The sequence below is a fragment of the Metopolophium dirhodum genome, chromosome 5 (assembly GCF_019925205.1).
Source record: "Metopolophium dirhodum isolate CAU chromosome 5, ASM1992520v1, whole genome shotgun sequence".
In the NCBI taxonomy this organism is placed as follows: domain Eukaryota; kingdom Metazoa; phylum Arthropoda; class Insecta; order Hemiptera; family Aphididae; genus Metopolophium; species Metopolophium dirhodum.
Genome location: NC_083564.1, coordinates 2,382,885 through 2,395,784, shown reverse-complemented (window position 1 = coordinate 2,395,784; position 12,900 = coordinate 2,382,885). Strand labels below are relative to the sequence as shown.

Genomic DNA, 12,900 nt, shown 5'->3' with positions numbered 1-12,900 from the left:
CAGGTATCGGTTTTCGACGAGCCGGGCCTAGTTGATGGAATACGATAATATTATTATAAATGTGTGCCGTGTGGTCACGTTCGCGGAAATACGGATTACGGAATCATAGTTTGTTCGATTTCATTTCGACTGACAGTAATGATAATTTATGCTTATATTATTATTAAATTATTATATACCTGTGCTACAATAATTGCATACAATATTGCTGTATTTATGGCCGTACAGGAATGCCCGATTGAAAATCGGAATTAGGACTTACCGAATGATCGGAACTAGGTAGAAACAAATATTTTTTTTTTCAACTGATAAGTAACTAATACACTTCGGAACAAATATACTACATATATATGTAACCGGTTACCGTCCCGGCGTCCTCCCATAGCGACCAGTGGCGTAGGAATCGTAGGAAGTAGGTAGCCCCGTGCCCCCAGCCCCGTCGGGCGCCGTGGCTGTTTGTAGCCGTCCGACGGATCAGTGGTGCCACCTGACGGCAGCGGGGCCGTCGTCAAAAATCAAGAGTCATCAAAGCTAGGGCTGATAAGGGTATCGCGTCGACGCGTCGTTATCATATCGGCGATCCCCGAATCCGACGATAACAACAAGTCACGACGACCGCCCGTCGCCCGACACCCAACTTCCAGAGTCCCGGACCAGAATATGCGGGACACCACGAACCGCGTACCGCATCGGCCGGCACATCGACTTCTCGGCGCGTGACTCATGCGTCCTCGCCGCGGTATGAGTCACGGACGGACGGCGGAAAAAATGTCGATTCGCACGATTTTTCGCAACTCCGGCGGAGACCTAGATAATTTGTCGCCAAAAACTGTAAACAATCGTACCAAACATAATATTATGGACAACATGCGGCATATGATTGGACTTCGTTTATTGTTAAGTCTGTACGCTGCACCGGACACGAATAATACGATCAAGACGACACATCTTCTATGAGGGATATCGCTGTTACCTTTAAACGCTCAAAATGCTACAGCTACATCAAAACGGTTCAACAAATAATGGTTACACTGTGAGTACCTACATTCCGGTATTCCAAATAATAACATGAAAATATGTATTAGGTACCTAGGTACTTGGTTTTTGACCATAGGCGTCCACGAGCCAACATTACTTTGTACGAATAATCTGAAGTCCGTTGTCTGACGACGAGACACAAGTTTTGAATTGGACATTTTTCCCGACCACTTTTTAATTTTTCTTGTGTGTTCTTCCTACCTATAATAATTAGACTTGGATCATGAGACCATCATGAGCTACATTTCAAAAATCGAGTTTGTAAGAAAATTGTTTTTTTCCGTTTTCATGCATTTGTAGACAAAACAAATTGTGCAATTTTCGGATTTAAAAATATTGTATACTTAGGTATTAGTTTATTGTTAATGTGAAATAAATTTATGCATATTAGTAGATACATTATACATATCTAAATGCAATTGATGCAAATGATATATACTACAAACTTGCAAAATGGTTTAATTTAAATTTATAGTAGGTATTTTTATTTTTAGAACTGTATTGCAAGAGCCATGTATGATAACATTGCTGAAGCACCTGATGAATTAGCATTTAGAAAAGATGACATATTAACAGTATTAGAACAAAATACAGCTGGTCTTGAAGGATGGTGGTTATGTTCATTAAGAGGCCGTCAAGTATATTTTCTATACAATTTACCATGTTAATATGTTTTATATTCCGTAATTATTATTTTTCTAGGGGATATGTCCTGGAAATCGATTGAGACTAATACCAGGTGTGTATGAAGTGACCGAACCCCAAATTATATCATCAAATTGTATCCAAGATCAAAATCATTTCAATCATGAAAGCAAGCATCAAAGCTGGCACGCAAACCTGAATACAGTAATAAGAGATTTTATATTTTTTTTTAATTATTTATCCTTATTATTATTTTACTTTATTTTATGTTATGTTATTCTAAACAGGTGACGTCACAACAGAAACTAGGTGACCTCCTTACATATGATACTCCTCAAAAAACTGTTGATACTAATGGCTATAATATTCCACCTATAAATCATGGTAAGCAAATTCTTTGTACCATATTTAACTCATAATTTTATCAATAACAATATTTGTAATATACAAGCTATAATATTATCTCAATATTTTTTTGATTAGCATTAGATCGGCTAACAAGCGATTTTACAAAACGACCACTCAGTATTGGAAGCAGTAGTGGCTGCTGTAGTGATAGTTATGATCCTCTCCCAAACCAACATCCTCTTGTTTCAAAAGAAAGCTATGATGTACCAAGACAGCTGAATATACAAGTTACTCCAAGTAGTTCGATCAGCTCATTATCAACTGGTGGTATTTGTAGTAGTACAAGCGAAAGTGAATCTAATCGGTCTAGTAGTATTGGACTGGATTATGATATTCCTAGAAACCGAACATTAGCTTCTTTACCATCTGAATTACAGAATTTAACTATTAGTAGTCAGGTATGATTAATGAATATATTAGAAATAAATATTTTATTTGTTTTTTATAAAAAAATTCATATGAAAATAGGACTACGATGTTCCATCAACTAGTTTGCAACCTAAAGAATTATCTATAGACTTGAACTGTGCACTGGAATGCTTAGACAAATTAACATCAGAAGTCTCTTCTAATACTACTCAGCTATTAAATTATGCTGGACCAAATTGGAGGAGCCAAAAAAATTTGGAAGCCAATCTTCTTGATATCAAAATTATATCTTTACGACTTAAAAATAGTTTACACCAATTTATTGTATTTTCAGAAGGATGTCTAGGAAATGCAGTTAATGCTCGTGATAAAGGTATATTTAGTATCAAAAATATATTTTATAGTAATAAATAATAATACAAATATCATTGTTTTAGGGATCTCAACTAAACTTCATCCATTAGTATTTGATTTAATGAAAACTAATAAAATGATAAGTTTTTCCACAAATGCTTTGGATTGCCTTGACTGGAAACCAAATTTATTACACAGAGATTCGAACAATGAATGTGAGTATTCTGAAGACGCCTTGGATAAGCTAATTTCATGTGCCAAATTATTGACTGATGACATTCGTCAGATCACATCTTTTATTAAGGTAATATTAATATTTTTATTGTATTATATTATGTACATTATCAGAGACGATAATCAGAGGGAAAAAATGATAGAGGAAAAATAAATCATAGGGGGTGTATTCATCAAAATTGTCGACTAGAATTTGAAATTCAAAATGTTTGTTAACTATCAAGTTATTTTTAGTTTCAATATGCTATACATTTATAATTTCTTTATTACCTTAAGTTTCAATGTACGTTTAAATTAAATTTGAAGTTGAAACTTAGAAATACCTAACTTATTATTTTTAATTTATATCAGAATGAAATAACATCAACAAACATAATATGAAATAGGTAATAATTATAATTCATCACTTATTATTATTGTTGCCAAATCATTATCTACATTATAAGAATCATCCTCTTCTATCATAACCTATATAAATATAAAATAATCTCAATAATTGTAATTGCATAAAGTGTAGGTAGGTACCTAATTATTTACTAATGGTTTTAATCTAATTATTAAAAAAATTTATTCAATTTAATAAAAAATATTAGATTCTGAGTGAAACGAGATATGTTTAATATTTTTAAAATCTATATTAATTTATCTATATGCTTATAATTTATATTTCGTAAATTATAAAAGTGATGAACCATATTATGTAGATATAAGATATTTTAAGCCTTGAAATAAATAGGCTAGGTTTTAAATGAAAAATTACAATTTACAACTCGTGGTACTTTTTAAGCCTTTTACCGGAAAATAACTTGCGAAGTAAGCACAATTATTAAAATACCGAATAAGATGTACAATAGACTGTTGTCAACTACAGTTGTACGGACATCAAACACACACATTATATGATACAAGATAATCGGTAATCTTCGTCTGTTGAGTGTTTCTTTGAAACACGATTATCGCGTATTTTGGATATTCCAAAATAAATGTTTAGGTACCCTCACTCGATAACATATTATATTATAATCGCCCGTCTCAACCGTCGCCACATGCTATTAGATCATATTATACTAGTGTATAATCTAAGGCCGTATACCCATACCCACATTGCTTAAATGCGATGACGGATTAAAAAAATAGACAGTTTATCGATTTTCTACTGTATATTATATGCATGATATAATATTATTAAGTATATTATCGTTATAAGTATGCGTGTTATGTTATAAGCTCTCCATTAGGTTTTTATCTTGTGCCGATTGTCGCAGTCTCGATGTACTTTTGCGAATCCGCTCCATAACCCATTACGAAAATATTGTGTTAAAACAATATTAAAATTTAAACAATTTATTTAATTTTCCTTTCCCCGTCTTAAAAAAATTGGTAAAAATAAATTCCATTTTGCCGACTGAAAATCTTTGACTCGCAATCCACTGTTTTTGTAACAATATTTTCACGACTGATGTCACCTTTGTAGGCAATGAAAGAAAAAAGATTTTAGCTGCTAGTTTTGTGTAATTTCTCTTGCATAAGTGTGCATGTTCTTCAATTCACCAATTCACGTGAAGTTAAATTCACGGATTCGCATGATTGCATACGATAATTTTAATTTCCGTGAATTTAAATTAATAGAGACCTCTAGTCTTAAGTTTGTATTGACTATTGGAGTAAATGTATGTAGGATTTCAATAAGTTATTTCATAACATAAAGTTGCATGTTAAATCAGCTTATATATTTTATTAATTATATTACAGTTTTACTTAGCGGAATATTTATTATTTTTCTTCATTCTATATTGTTAATAAAAATAATAATGGCTTTTCTTTTAGCTATTTTATTAATTTTTAATTTTATTTTTGTAGGGTAATTCAACGTTATTGTTTAAAAAAAAATTAATTTGTGCTGATGATGATGAAGATGATGATTATGAATACATAGGTGATGAGAATGGCAAAAAGCCAAATATAACTAGTGCTTCCATTAAAAGTGACAGTCCTTTTTCTGGACTTTCTACTAATGATAAAAAAGTAAGCTATAGAAGTATCTTTGGGGCCTAGTGTTACACCATGGTTGATCGTCACTAACGTGTTCTGATGTCAATCGCCAGCCTGGTTATAATAGGGGTATCAAAATGTGTATCACCATAGAACACTCCTTATGTAGTTCAAAAAATCACAAGAAATTTATGATATGGTCTAAAAGTATATTTAACAATTACAAAAATTAGAATTTGAATGAATTCATTATTAAATGAAAAAAATAATTGAAGTGGGGAGCAGTAGCGCCAATCTATATTTCATGTTATGGGAAAAAATGCTGGTGTTAAACCCACCTACTTAAAAAAATGTTTAGCTACTCTCAAATAGTGTATTATAAACTTGATATACTGCCTTTAAATATTAAATACCACTAATGACTGATTACTTATTATCAACCACCCATAAATAGTTCTAGGGAATTTTCCCCAGTTGAAACTCGTGTTCGGCGCCACTGAGGATGAGCATGCTTTGTAATATTTAATGCACTAAAAAGTGTTGAAACATTCAATTAAAATTCATAAACATTCTCTATAAAAACTTTTTTATTAAGAACTATGTGACCAAGTTTTTATAATATAGTTGGTACCTATTTATTTTTCTAATTTGTAAAAGATTACGACTGTATATACAGATAACGGATTTGTAGATATCGGAACAATCGTGATTTTACCATCGGCTCTGAGGTTTATCAGACTTATTTAAACCAGATAGATTGAAAAAATAAAAACAGTTTAAGAAAATAGGTAATTATACAAAGAAATCATGAAAACATGCAATTATAATTATGCTCTAACCCTTAAAATATGCAAAATAATATTTTGTATATAAAGTAAAATAAGTCAAAACAAATATTGGCCAAATCCATTTTTTATACAGTGTACCAAAAAAAAAACCATGCTAATACATTAAATTCATAGCCTTGGTAATCACCCTGTATACATAAACCTAATATCTCTAAACAGTAAACTGTAATAAGTTTAAAAATATTTATCTGTCAGCTTTTAAAATATTCAAAAATTAAATATTGTTTTAGATATTTAATTTCTACAGTCATCAAATTGTCAGTCAATCTGATTTGTTAACTAGTCACATTAACACGTTTTTACAAATTGTTGAAGAGAACCGCCCACCACCAGTATTTGTTATGAAAGTCAAGAATATAATATTAATTGCACATCAATTGGTTATTGTTGGCGATACAATATGTCGAAATGTACAAGAGTCAACTGTGAAGAATCATGTGGAACAGTGTTCAAAAGCTTTATCTGCAGGTATTTCGACAGTAGTTCAAAAATCTAAAATAGCTACACAGTTATTTCCTAGTGTAACTGCTGTACAAGAAATGGTAGACAGCGTTGTAGACATTTCGCATATTGTGAATGATCTGAAAATATCTGTTTTAAAAATAAAATGATTCTTATGTTTGTCCGTATTCTGTTTAGTATATAGCTCATGGTGTTTTGTGCTGAAATGTATAGCAAATGGTCTACTATTGTACTTCATTTAAATCATGTCAGTAAAAATGGAAACGATATGAGTCCAGGTGACTGTAGTGATGATAAAATAAATTTTATATTAAATTCATAATCTGTACATTAAGTAATTTATTTTAACATTATTCTTCCATTAGTAAATAATCCATCACGAAAAAAATAACAATTATTTGCATTGAAAAATTACATTATTAGTAGTTATTTTTCAATCGCTCCTAATAATTTTAGTGAGACACTGAACTTTGTCTATGAACTATTAAAAAAAAAAATACCAATTAATGGGCAATGTAAGACATTTTTCATCATACCTAGTTGTTTATTGATATCAAATTTTTACAACAACCATGGTAACAATAATAAATGTTATAAGCGTTACAAAAATCAGTAAAAAAAATAGTAGTCAAACCAAAAACATATTTATTTTAAAATATTAAAACTGATTGGTATTAAGATATTTTTATTTAGTCACTATAGCTGTGAGAATGTAGATGTTAATTATTTTACTTTGAATTGGATTAATAAAAAATGTATTTACTTGCATTACAACTAACTTCTTTAGATTTGTTTCCTAATTATAAAGTATTATAAATGTTACACGTCATGATGTAGTGTGTAGATTTAACAGACCAGAATTTTTTTGTAAATTTAAACATAAATTCTGAATATTGAAAATACTTAAACAATAAATTGACAATAATTAATTAATATTATAAAACTATATGACAAATAATATACTATTTATTTTTTAATTATTTGTGTCATTAATTTTATATGTTTAAATGTTAACATGAAAAAAGTTTTAAGCGTCAATAAATGAAATTTATTTGGCCAACAGTCTGCTCAAATTATTTTACTGTTGAATATAAATATTCATTAAAAAATTAGTAGTGTAGTGTTCATAGCCTAATGTACGGTGTCTTTAATAGTTTAATTCATTAATTTTGTTACTCATGGTTTATTGTATGCAACCTGACACAATAGTGACATTAATTTCCAACCCTCCAAAACTAGGCAAGTGAAAAAGTTTTAACTGATCCACAAACTACAGAGATTAATCCAATAATAAATTATTCATATTATTTTGTTAATTATTTAATTTTTATTTATTGAGATTTATTGTGAAGTACAAAGTACATAATACTATAGTAGTTCTACATTCAGTATTAAAAATAATTACTCCACAAATTTTTAATTATGGGGAAAATATATTACACTAAATTTAAATGTCTATTCATACTTCTATAATCAACAGCATACTTCTACAATCATTACAAATTTGAAATATATATTCTTTGCGTTTCTATAAAACTAAAAATTGTGAATGTGATTTTAAATTATATGGTCCTCAGTTTTTAATTTTTATACTTTGGTCGATTTTTATTTTTAAATAAATACATTTTCCCTTTAAATACTTAGTAATAATTTTTTTATACTAAAATAAATGAATCAAGGTTGCTGTGGATTTGACTTTTTTTAAATCAGTTTTATTTATTTGAAAATCTAGTCTATTTATAATTTATTTTAACCATGGTGTATTTATTATTTTTATAAACATTATATTTTATTCTGTGATTTTAATTTGTTCCTACGTGTTTTTTGTCCATTCATATTCATGGTTAGGTTAGGCAATATACATGTTGTACAACGTATTTTGATAAAAAAATTATTATTTAATGAACCTCAATTTTTTTTAAATTTATATTTTTAATGTGTTTAACTTATGAATCTTATCATGTTTAAATTTGATACAAGAAAACTGCCGATATTTGTAGCATAATTTATAGTTGCTACTTGGCTTTTAGTTGAATAATTTTGTAATACATTTTTATATACCCAAATTTAACGTATTATTCATTCAAAGATTGACATATTTTAAGCACAAATGGCAAATCAATAGTGTGTTTTAATATATTTATAATTAATATAATGTACAACTTATATGATGTTCTTATGAACAATATAGTATTTATTTATCGTAACAAGGTTGTGCAATATTTTATAATAATACTTAATTTAAATATTAGATTTACCGTGTTTATTGATAATTATATGTATTTAGTTTAATATGACATGTTATTATAGTTTAAGAACTATATCTTTTTATATTAGATAGTTTATAATATAATCAGTAGGATATTTTAATTGGACCTCAAGAAGTTAAATATAATAACTAATTAACCAATGTGAGTAACTTATTAACATGTTCATATTTTTTTTACTTTTATAATAATTGTATTACTATTTACTTTTAGTATAACTAAACAATTTTTTTTGTACTGTAGAAATTGACTGCTATGATGAGGATATGAAATAATTTAACTGTCCATAAAACAAGCAATATTTTTTACCAATTTTATAAGTAAATATAAATTATTATTTATTCGAAATATGGTATATATGAAGAATAAATAAATTAAATTGTTGTATCTATACCAAGTTATTTTGTTTCTTTTATTTATTATTATTATTTACAAAACAAAGGTACTAAAAAATTGAACCTTTTAATAATGATAAAATCAAATAAATACCTTTTTAAGATTGATTTTAATCATTATATTAAATAACTAAGAATCCATGTAATGAGATTAAACTTGAATTTATATTAAAAAAATTTTGTTTCAAGTTTGAATTTAATTATATATCAAAATATATTATGTAGGCCAATGAGCAATTACTTCCTAAAATCCTAACAGCTATGAATAAAAATGTTTTCTGGTTCATATTAATTATTTTTTAATACATTGAAAACAATGAACTCTTGCAATTTTGATCTGGGAAATGTTTTATTACTTCTCTCACTACTCATAAAGAAAAAAAAAAAACTACATCAAAACTATACATCATATTAGATATTAAATATCCAATAAATGTTTGAGTGTGGCCAGTAAGACAATTATGAATAATCAAAAGAAAACAATGAAATGTGAATTTTCTTTATAATATATTATAATTATTTTCTACCAATTAAAATACACAGCGATCTATATGGCGAAGAAACTACTCGGTAGTACATATTATTTAAATTACGAAGTATACACTTTATTTTTAACTACAACTTAAAATCAATTTAAATTATACTTTTAAGTTTATTGTGAATGGTATGAGATATTAGATAACTGAAGTATTGCATAATTTTCAATCAACTGTATTTGAAGAAGCATATTAATAATAATACAGAGAATAATATAGGTTATATAATTTATTAGTTATTACATAGACTATATTACTAGTGTCAAGTAATATATTATCTGTTAAATTAATTTCAGTACATTTCATGTATTTAACTATTTGTCATGTATATTTTATAGTTCACCAATTAATTAATGTATAATATTATTCTGTTAAAGGAGAGTTAAATTTAAAAAAAAAAACGTATCCAACAAATTGATATTAAAATTTTTGTTTTTAATATTATAAGAAAAAAATATACAAATCATTAAGAATCAATTTCAATTTTTTTCATAGCATTAGACAAAGAGTCGCTACTCGGTATCTCGTCATCGGCACACAACAATGTGAAGTGTGATAAGTCTTTTTTCATTGCATATGCATCTTCACCATCAGCATAATATTTTGGTTCAATCTCAGAAATAGTAAATTTTAATGTATTAGTATATAAATTCAATGCGGCTCTGTTGCTTTTTCGTACATGCAATGATACATATTTGGCCTGAAAACATTCTACCATCGCTCTAGCTGCTTGATCCATCAATTTTTGTGCAAGTCCCAATCGTCTATGTGACCGTTTGACAGCAAGTGATGTTATATGCCCATGAGGATTATCTTCACAATCTTCTTCCATTTTTGCCAAAACATACCCCACAATGTTTCCTTTTTCATCCTCTCCTACATAACTTAGTTGTGGCCAAGACAAACCATGGTAGAAGTAATACTTCATTTGATAATTTTCAGGAAGACAGAGCAGATTACAGTGCTGCATATTCATTAAGTCATCTGGTTTAGCACAGCGAATATTCATATTTTGGCAGTTGAGTTACTTAAAGAGTCTTTTGAGTTTTATTAGAAATATTAGCTTCAGGTGTTTGCTGAGAAATAAGTTCCCGGACAAGTTTAAATTTTGACAAATATAACTTCCAAACCAAACACCAACCTATAAAAATAAAACAAATATAGGTACATACACAATTAATAAAATAGGTAAGTACAAAATTCAATTTTTCATTTGTCATACTTCAATTTACTTAGGTTAAGTTATGTACCTACTAAGTAATTTAAGTAACTGTAAGGGACAAATTCGAAAATATTTTTATTCAAATGTCCATAAAACTACCTAGGTACCTAAGTAGGTACTTATACAATTTCTTTAGTTATAATTTTAAAACATATTAAGAACATTGCTTGTTTTTAACATTGGTTTCTGTTGTTCTTTTTAGTTTCAAGCAAGATATGACTATGCGTAATAACTAATATAACAATTATAAATTGATCTTATCTCACTATACAATTAAAATATCAAAAAAATTAGATAATATTTGTATGTTTAAGTTTGATAATAGATCTATTTGCTTTTATATTAATAGTAAGAACAAAGAAATGGGAATTGCTAAACACAAATTTGTTATACTTTACGTTTGTAAGATGTATTTTGAGCAGATGGAAAATAGAATATTAGTTTTAGGTATTTTATTATTATCACAGATTATATGAAAATATAATATTATAATAATATTATGAAAATAATAATATTATATTTTCATATAATCTGTGTTATTATGGTAAGTTTACATTTCTTTCGAACAATATGTATTTATTAAAATGTTATTGGTACTACCTAGGAAAATGTATTCTTATGGTTTAATTCTTGATGATTTTAAGAAACTATAAGAACATAACTTATTCTTTTTAATCAATGGCAATATTCATTAATTTTAATCACAATAATTCAGAATATTAAACAAATATATAAATTTGTTTTAATTATTACGAAACAACATGAAGCCAGTAACCCGCTATTGAAATTAATAAAATTCAACTACTTAAATGAAAAATTCAAATATTTGAGGTATTTTTTTAACAGTAATAAAATATTGATTAAAATATTTGTTCCAACGCCATTGTAAATAATGTCATTGCCTAAACAAGGCAGTCATGTGTTTGTACTTTGTAGTTGAAATGCGAAAGACAAAAGATATTGACGGTGCTTACCTATGAGTATGAAAAAAATGACGACGATAAAAGATGCGGCTACTGAAGCTAAAATAAACAACCACTCCATAACATAATTCTATAAACTTCAGAAATGAAGATGGTACACTACTGTCTACTTAAGTAAAATTATTAATGATTCAAATCAACTCACTCAAGTCTCAAATAGTCAAAAACAACATTTCGATTTTCGACATTTCGTATCAAATTCACATGTTATTATCTAAGACAGTCTGGTCATCATCGTGGTCTAGACCAGGCACGGTTGTAACTTGTAGATAATAATACAACACTGTGATCATTACCTTTTGTTCCAAGTCAACTTATTCCAATGATATTAATTTACAGATTTTACCTTTGTTCCCATTTACATTTGTTCCAATGAACGTTTGTTCCACAGCATGGATAGTCGACTATCTTAAATCGTGTTCCACAGGATTTATCTTATAAAATATTTGGAACCACAGAATATAATATAATATTATTATTTATAATTATAGATTAATATTTAATATTAAATATCTATGACGTGTATAATAAACATAATAATTTATTATACATATGTGTTTAGAACAATTATTAATGTTCATTCGCACATAATGGTCTTGGAGTAATCAGTAGTGTACGCAGGATTTTGGTTCGGTTAGGGTTTTACCTAAGTAAAAAATAAACAGATTTATACAAAAAATTATAGTTTGGTAATTTATAGAGCCACCTGAGGCCATAAGAAAGAAGAAACGTGGTTATAATCGATGGAGGATAATACACCACTGATTATGGCAGACGTTTAGCAATGTTTAGCCAAAAAAAAAACTGAAACTATGATTATCGACGTTTTTGTCATATTCAACAATTTATTTTATATCTATTAAAAATGACTATCAATTGATCTGTGTGTATCAAAATGGTGGTAAATAAGATTTTCTTGTAGAAAACAGAAATTTTAGGAGGTTCAGAACCCTAGAACCCTGCCCCGGCGCACGCCACCGGGAGTAATGAATAATCAGAAAATAAATGCACGGATAAACATTCGAATTGCATTTTTTGTTTATGCATAAACCATACACTTTAAGCTTATAAGGTATTAAGGTATAACTGTTTGAGGTATTAAGATGATAATATATTGTGCTTATGGCTAGGTAATCTCAAGTGGGGC

At 28.1% G+C, this 12,900-nt stretch overlaps 2 protein-coding genes across 4 annotated transcripts; one reads left to right on the top strand and one right to left on the bottom strand.

Annotated features, from left to right (window-relative positions):
- The first annotated feature begins 451 nt into the window (after window positions 1–451).
- LOC132945818 (breast cancer anti-estrogen resistance protein 1) lies at window positions 452–8,913 on the top strand. 3 transcript variants are annotated; one of them, XM_061015592.1, is made up of 10 exons: window positions 452–1,033; window positions 1,533–1,676; window positions 1,741–1,887; window positions 1,971–2,067; window positions 2,167–2,489; window positions 2,560–2,833; window positions 2,898–3,118; window positions 4,909–5,073; window positions 6,119–6,356; window positions 8,861–8,913. In XM_061015592.1, the coding sequence occupies exons 1-10, from the start codon at window positions 989–991 to the stop codon at window positions 8,890–8,892; spliced, it is 1,686 nt and encodes a 561-aa protein (XP_060871575.1). In that variant the 5' UTR covers window positions 452–988; the 3' UTR covers window positions 8,893–8,913. The 3 variants fall into 3 exon arrangements, with proteins under 3 accessions (XP_060871575.1, XP_060871574.1, XP_060871573.1); XM_061015591.1 differs by lacking the exon at window positions 8,861–8,913 and adding an exon at window positions 6,528–8,038; XM_061015590.1 differs by lacking the exon at window positions 8,861–8,913 and having other exon boundaries at window positions 455–1,033; window positions 6,119–8,038.
- Window positions 8,914–9,962: 1,049 nt separating this feature from the next.
- LOC132945486 (N-alpha-acetyltransferase 11) lies at window positions 9,963–11,949 on the bottom strand. Its single transcript, XM_061015247.1, has 2 exons — window positions 11,745–11,949; window positions 9,963–10,689 (listed from the first exon to the last, which is right to left on the bottom strand). Exon 2 carries the CDS (start codon window positions 10,555–10,557, stop codon window positions 10,015–10,017), a length of 543 nt encoding a protein of 180 aa, XP_060871230.1. The 5' UTR covers window positions 10,558–10,689; window positions 11,745–11,949; the 3' UTR covers window positions 9,963–10,014.
- Between the last annotated feature and the right edge of the window lie 951 nt (window positions 11,950–12,900).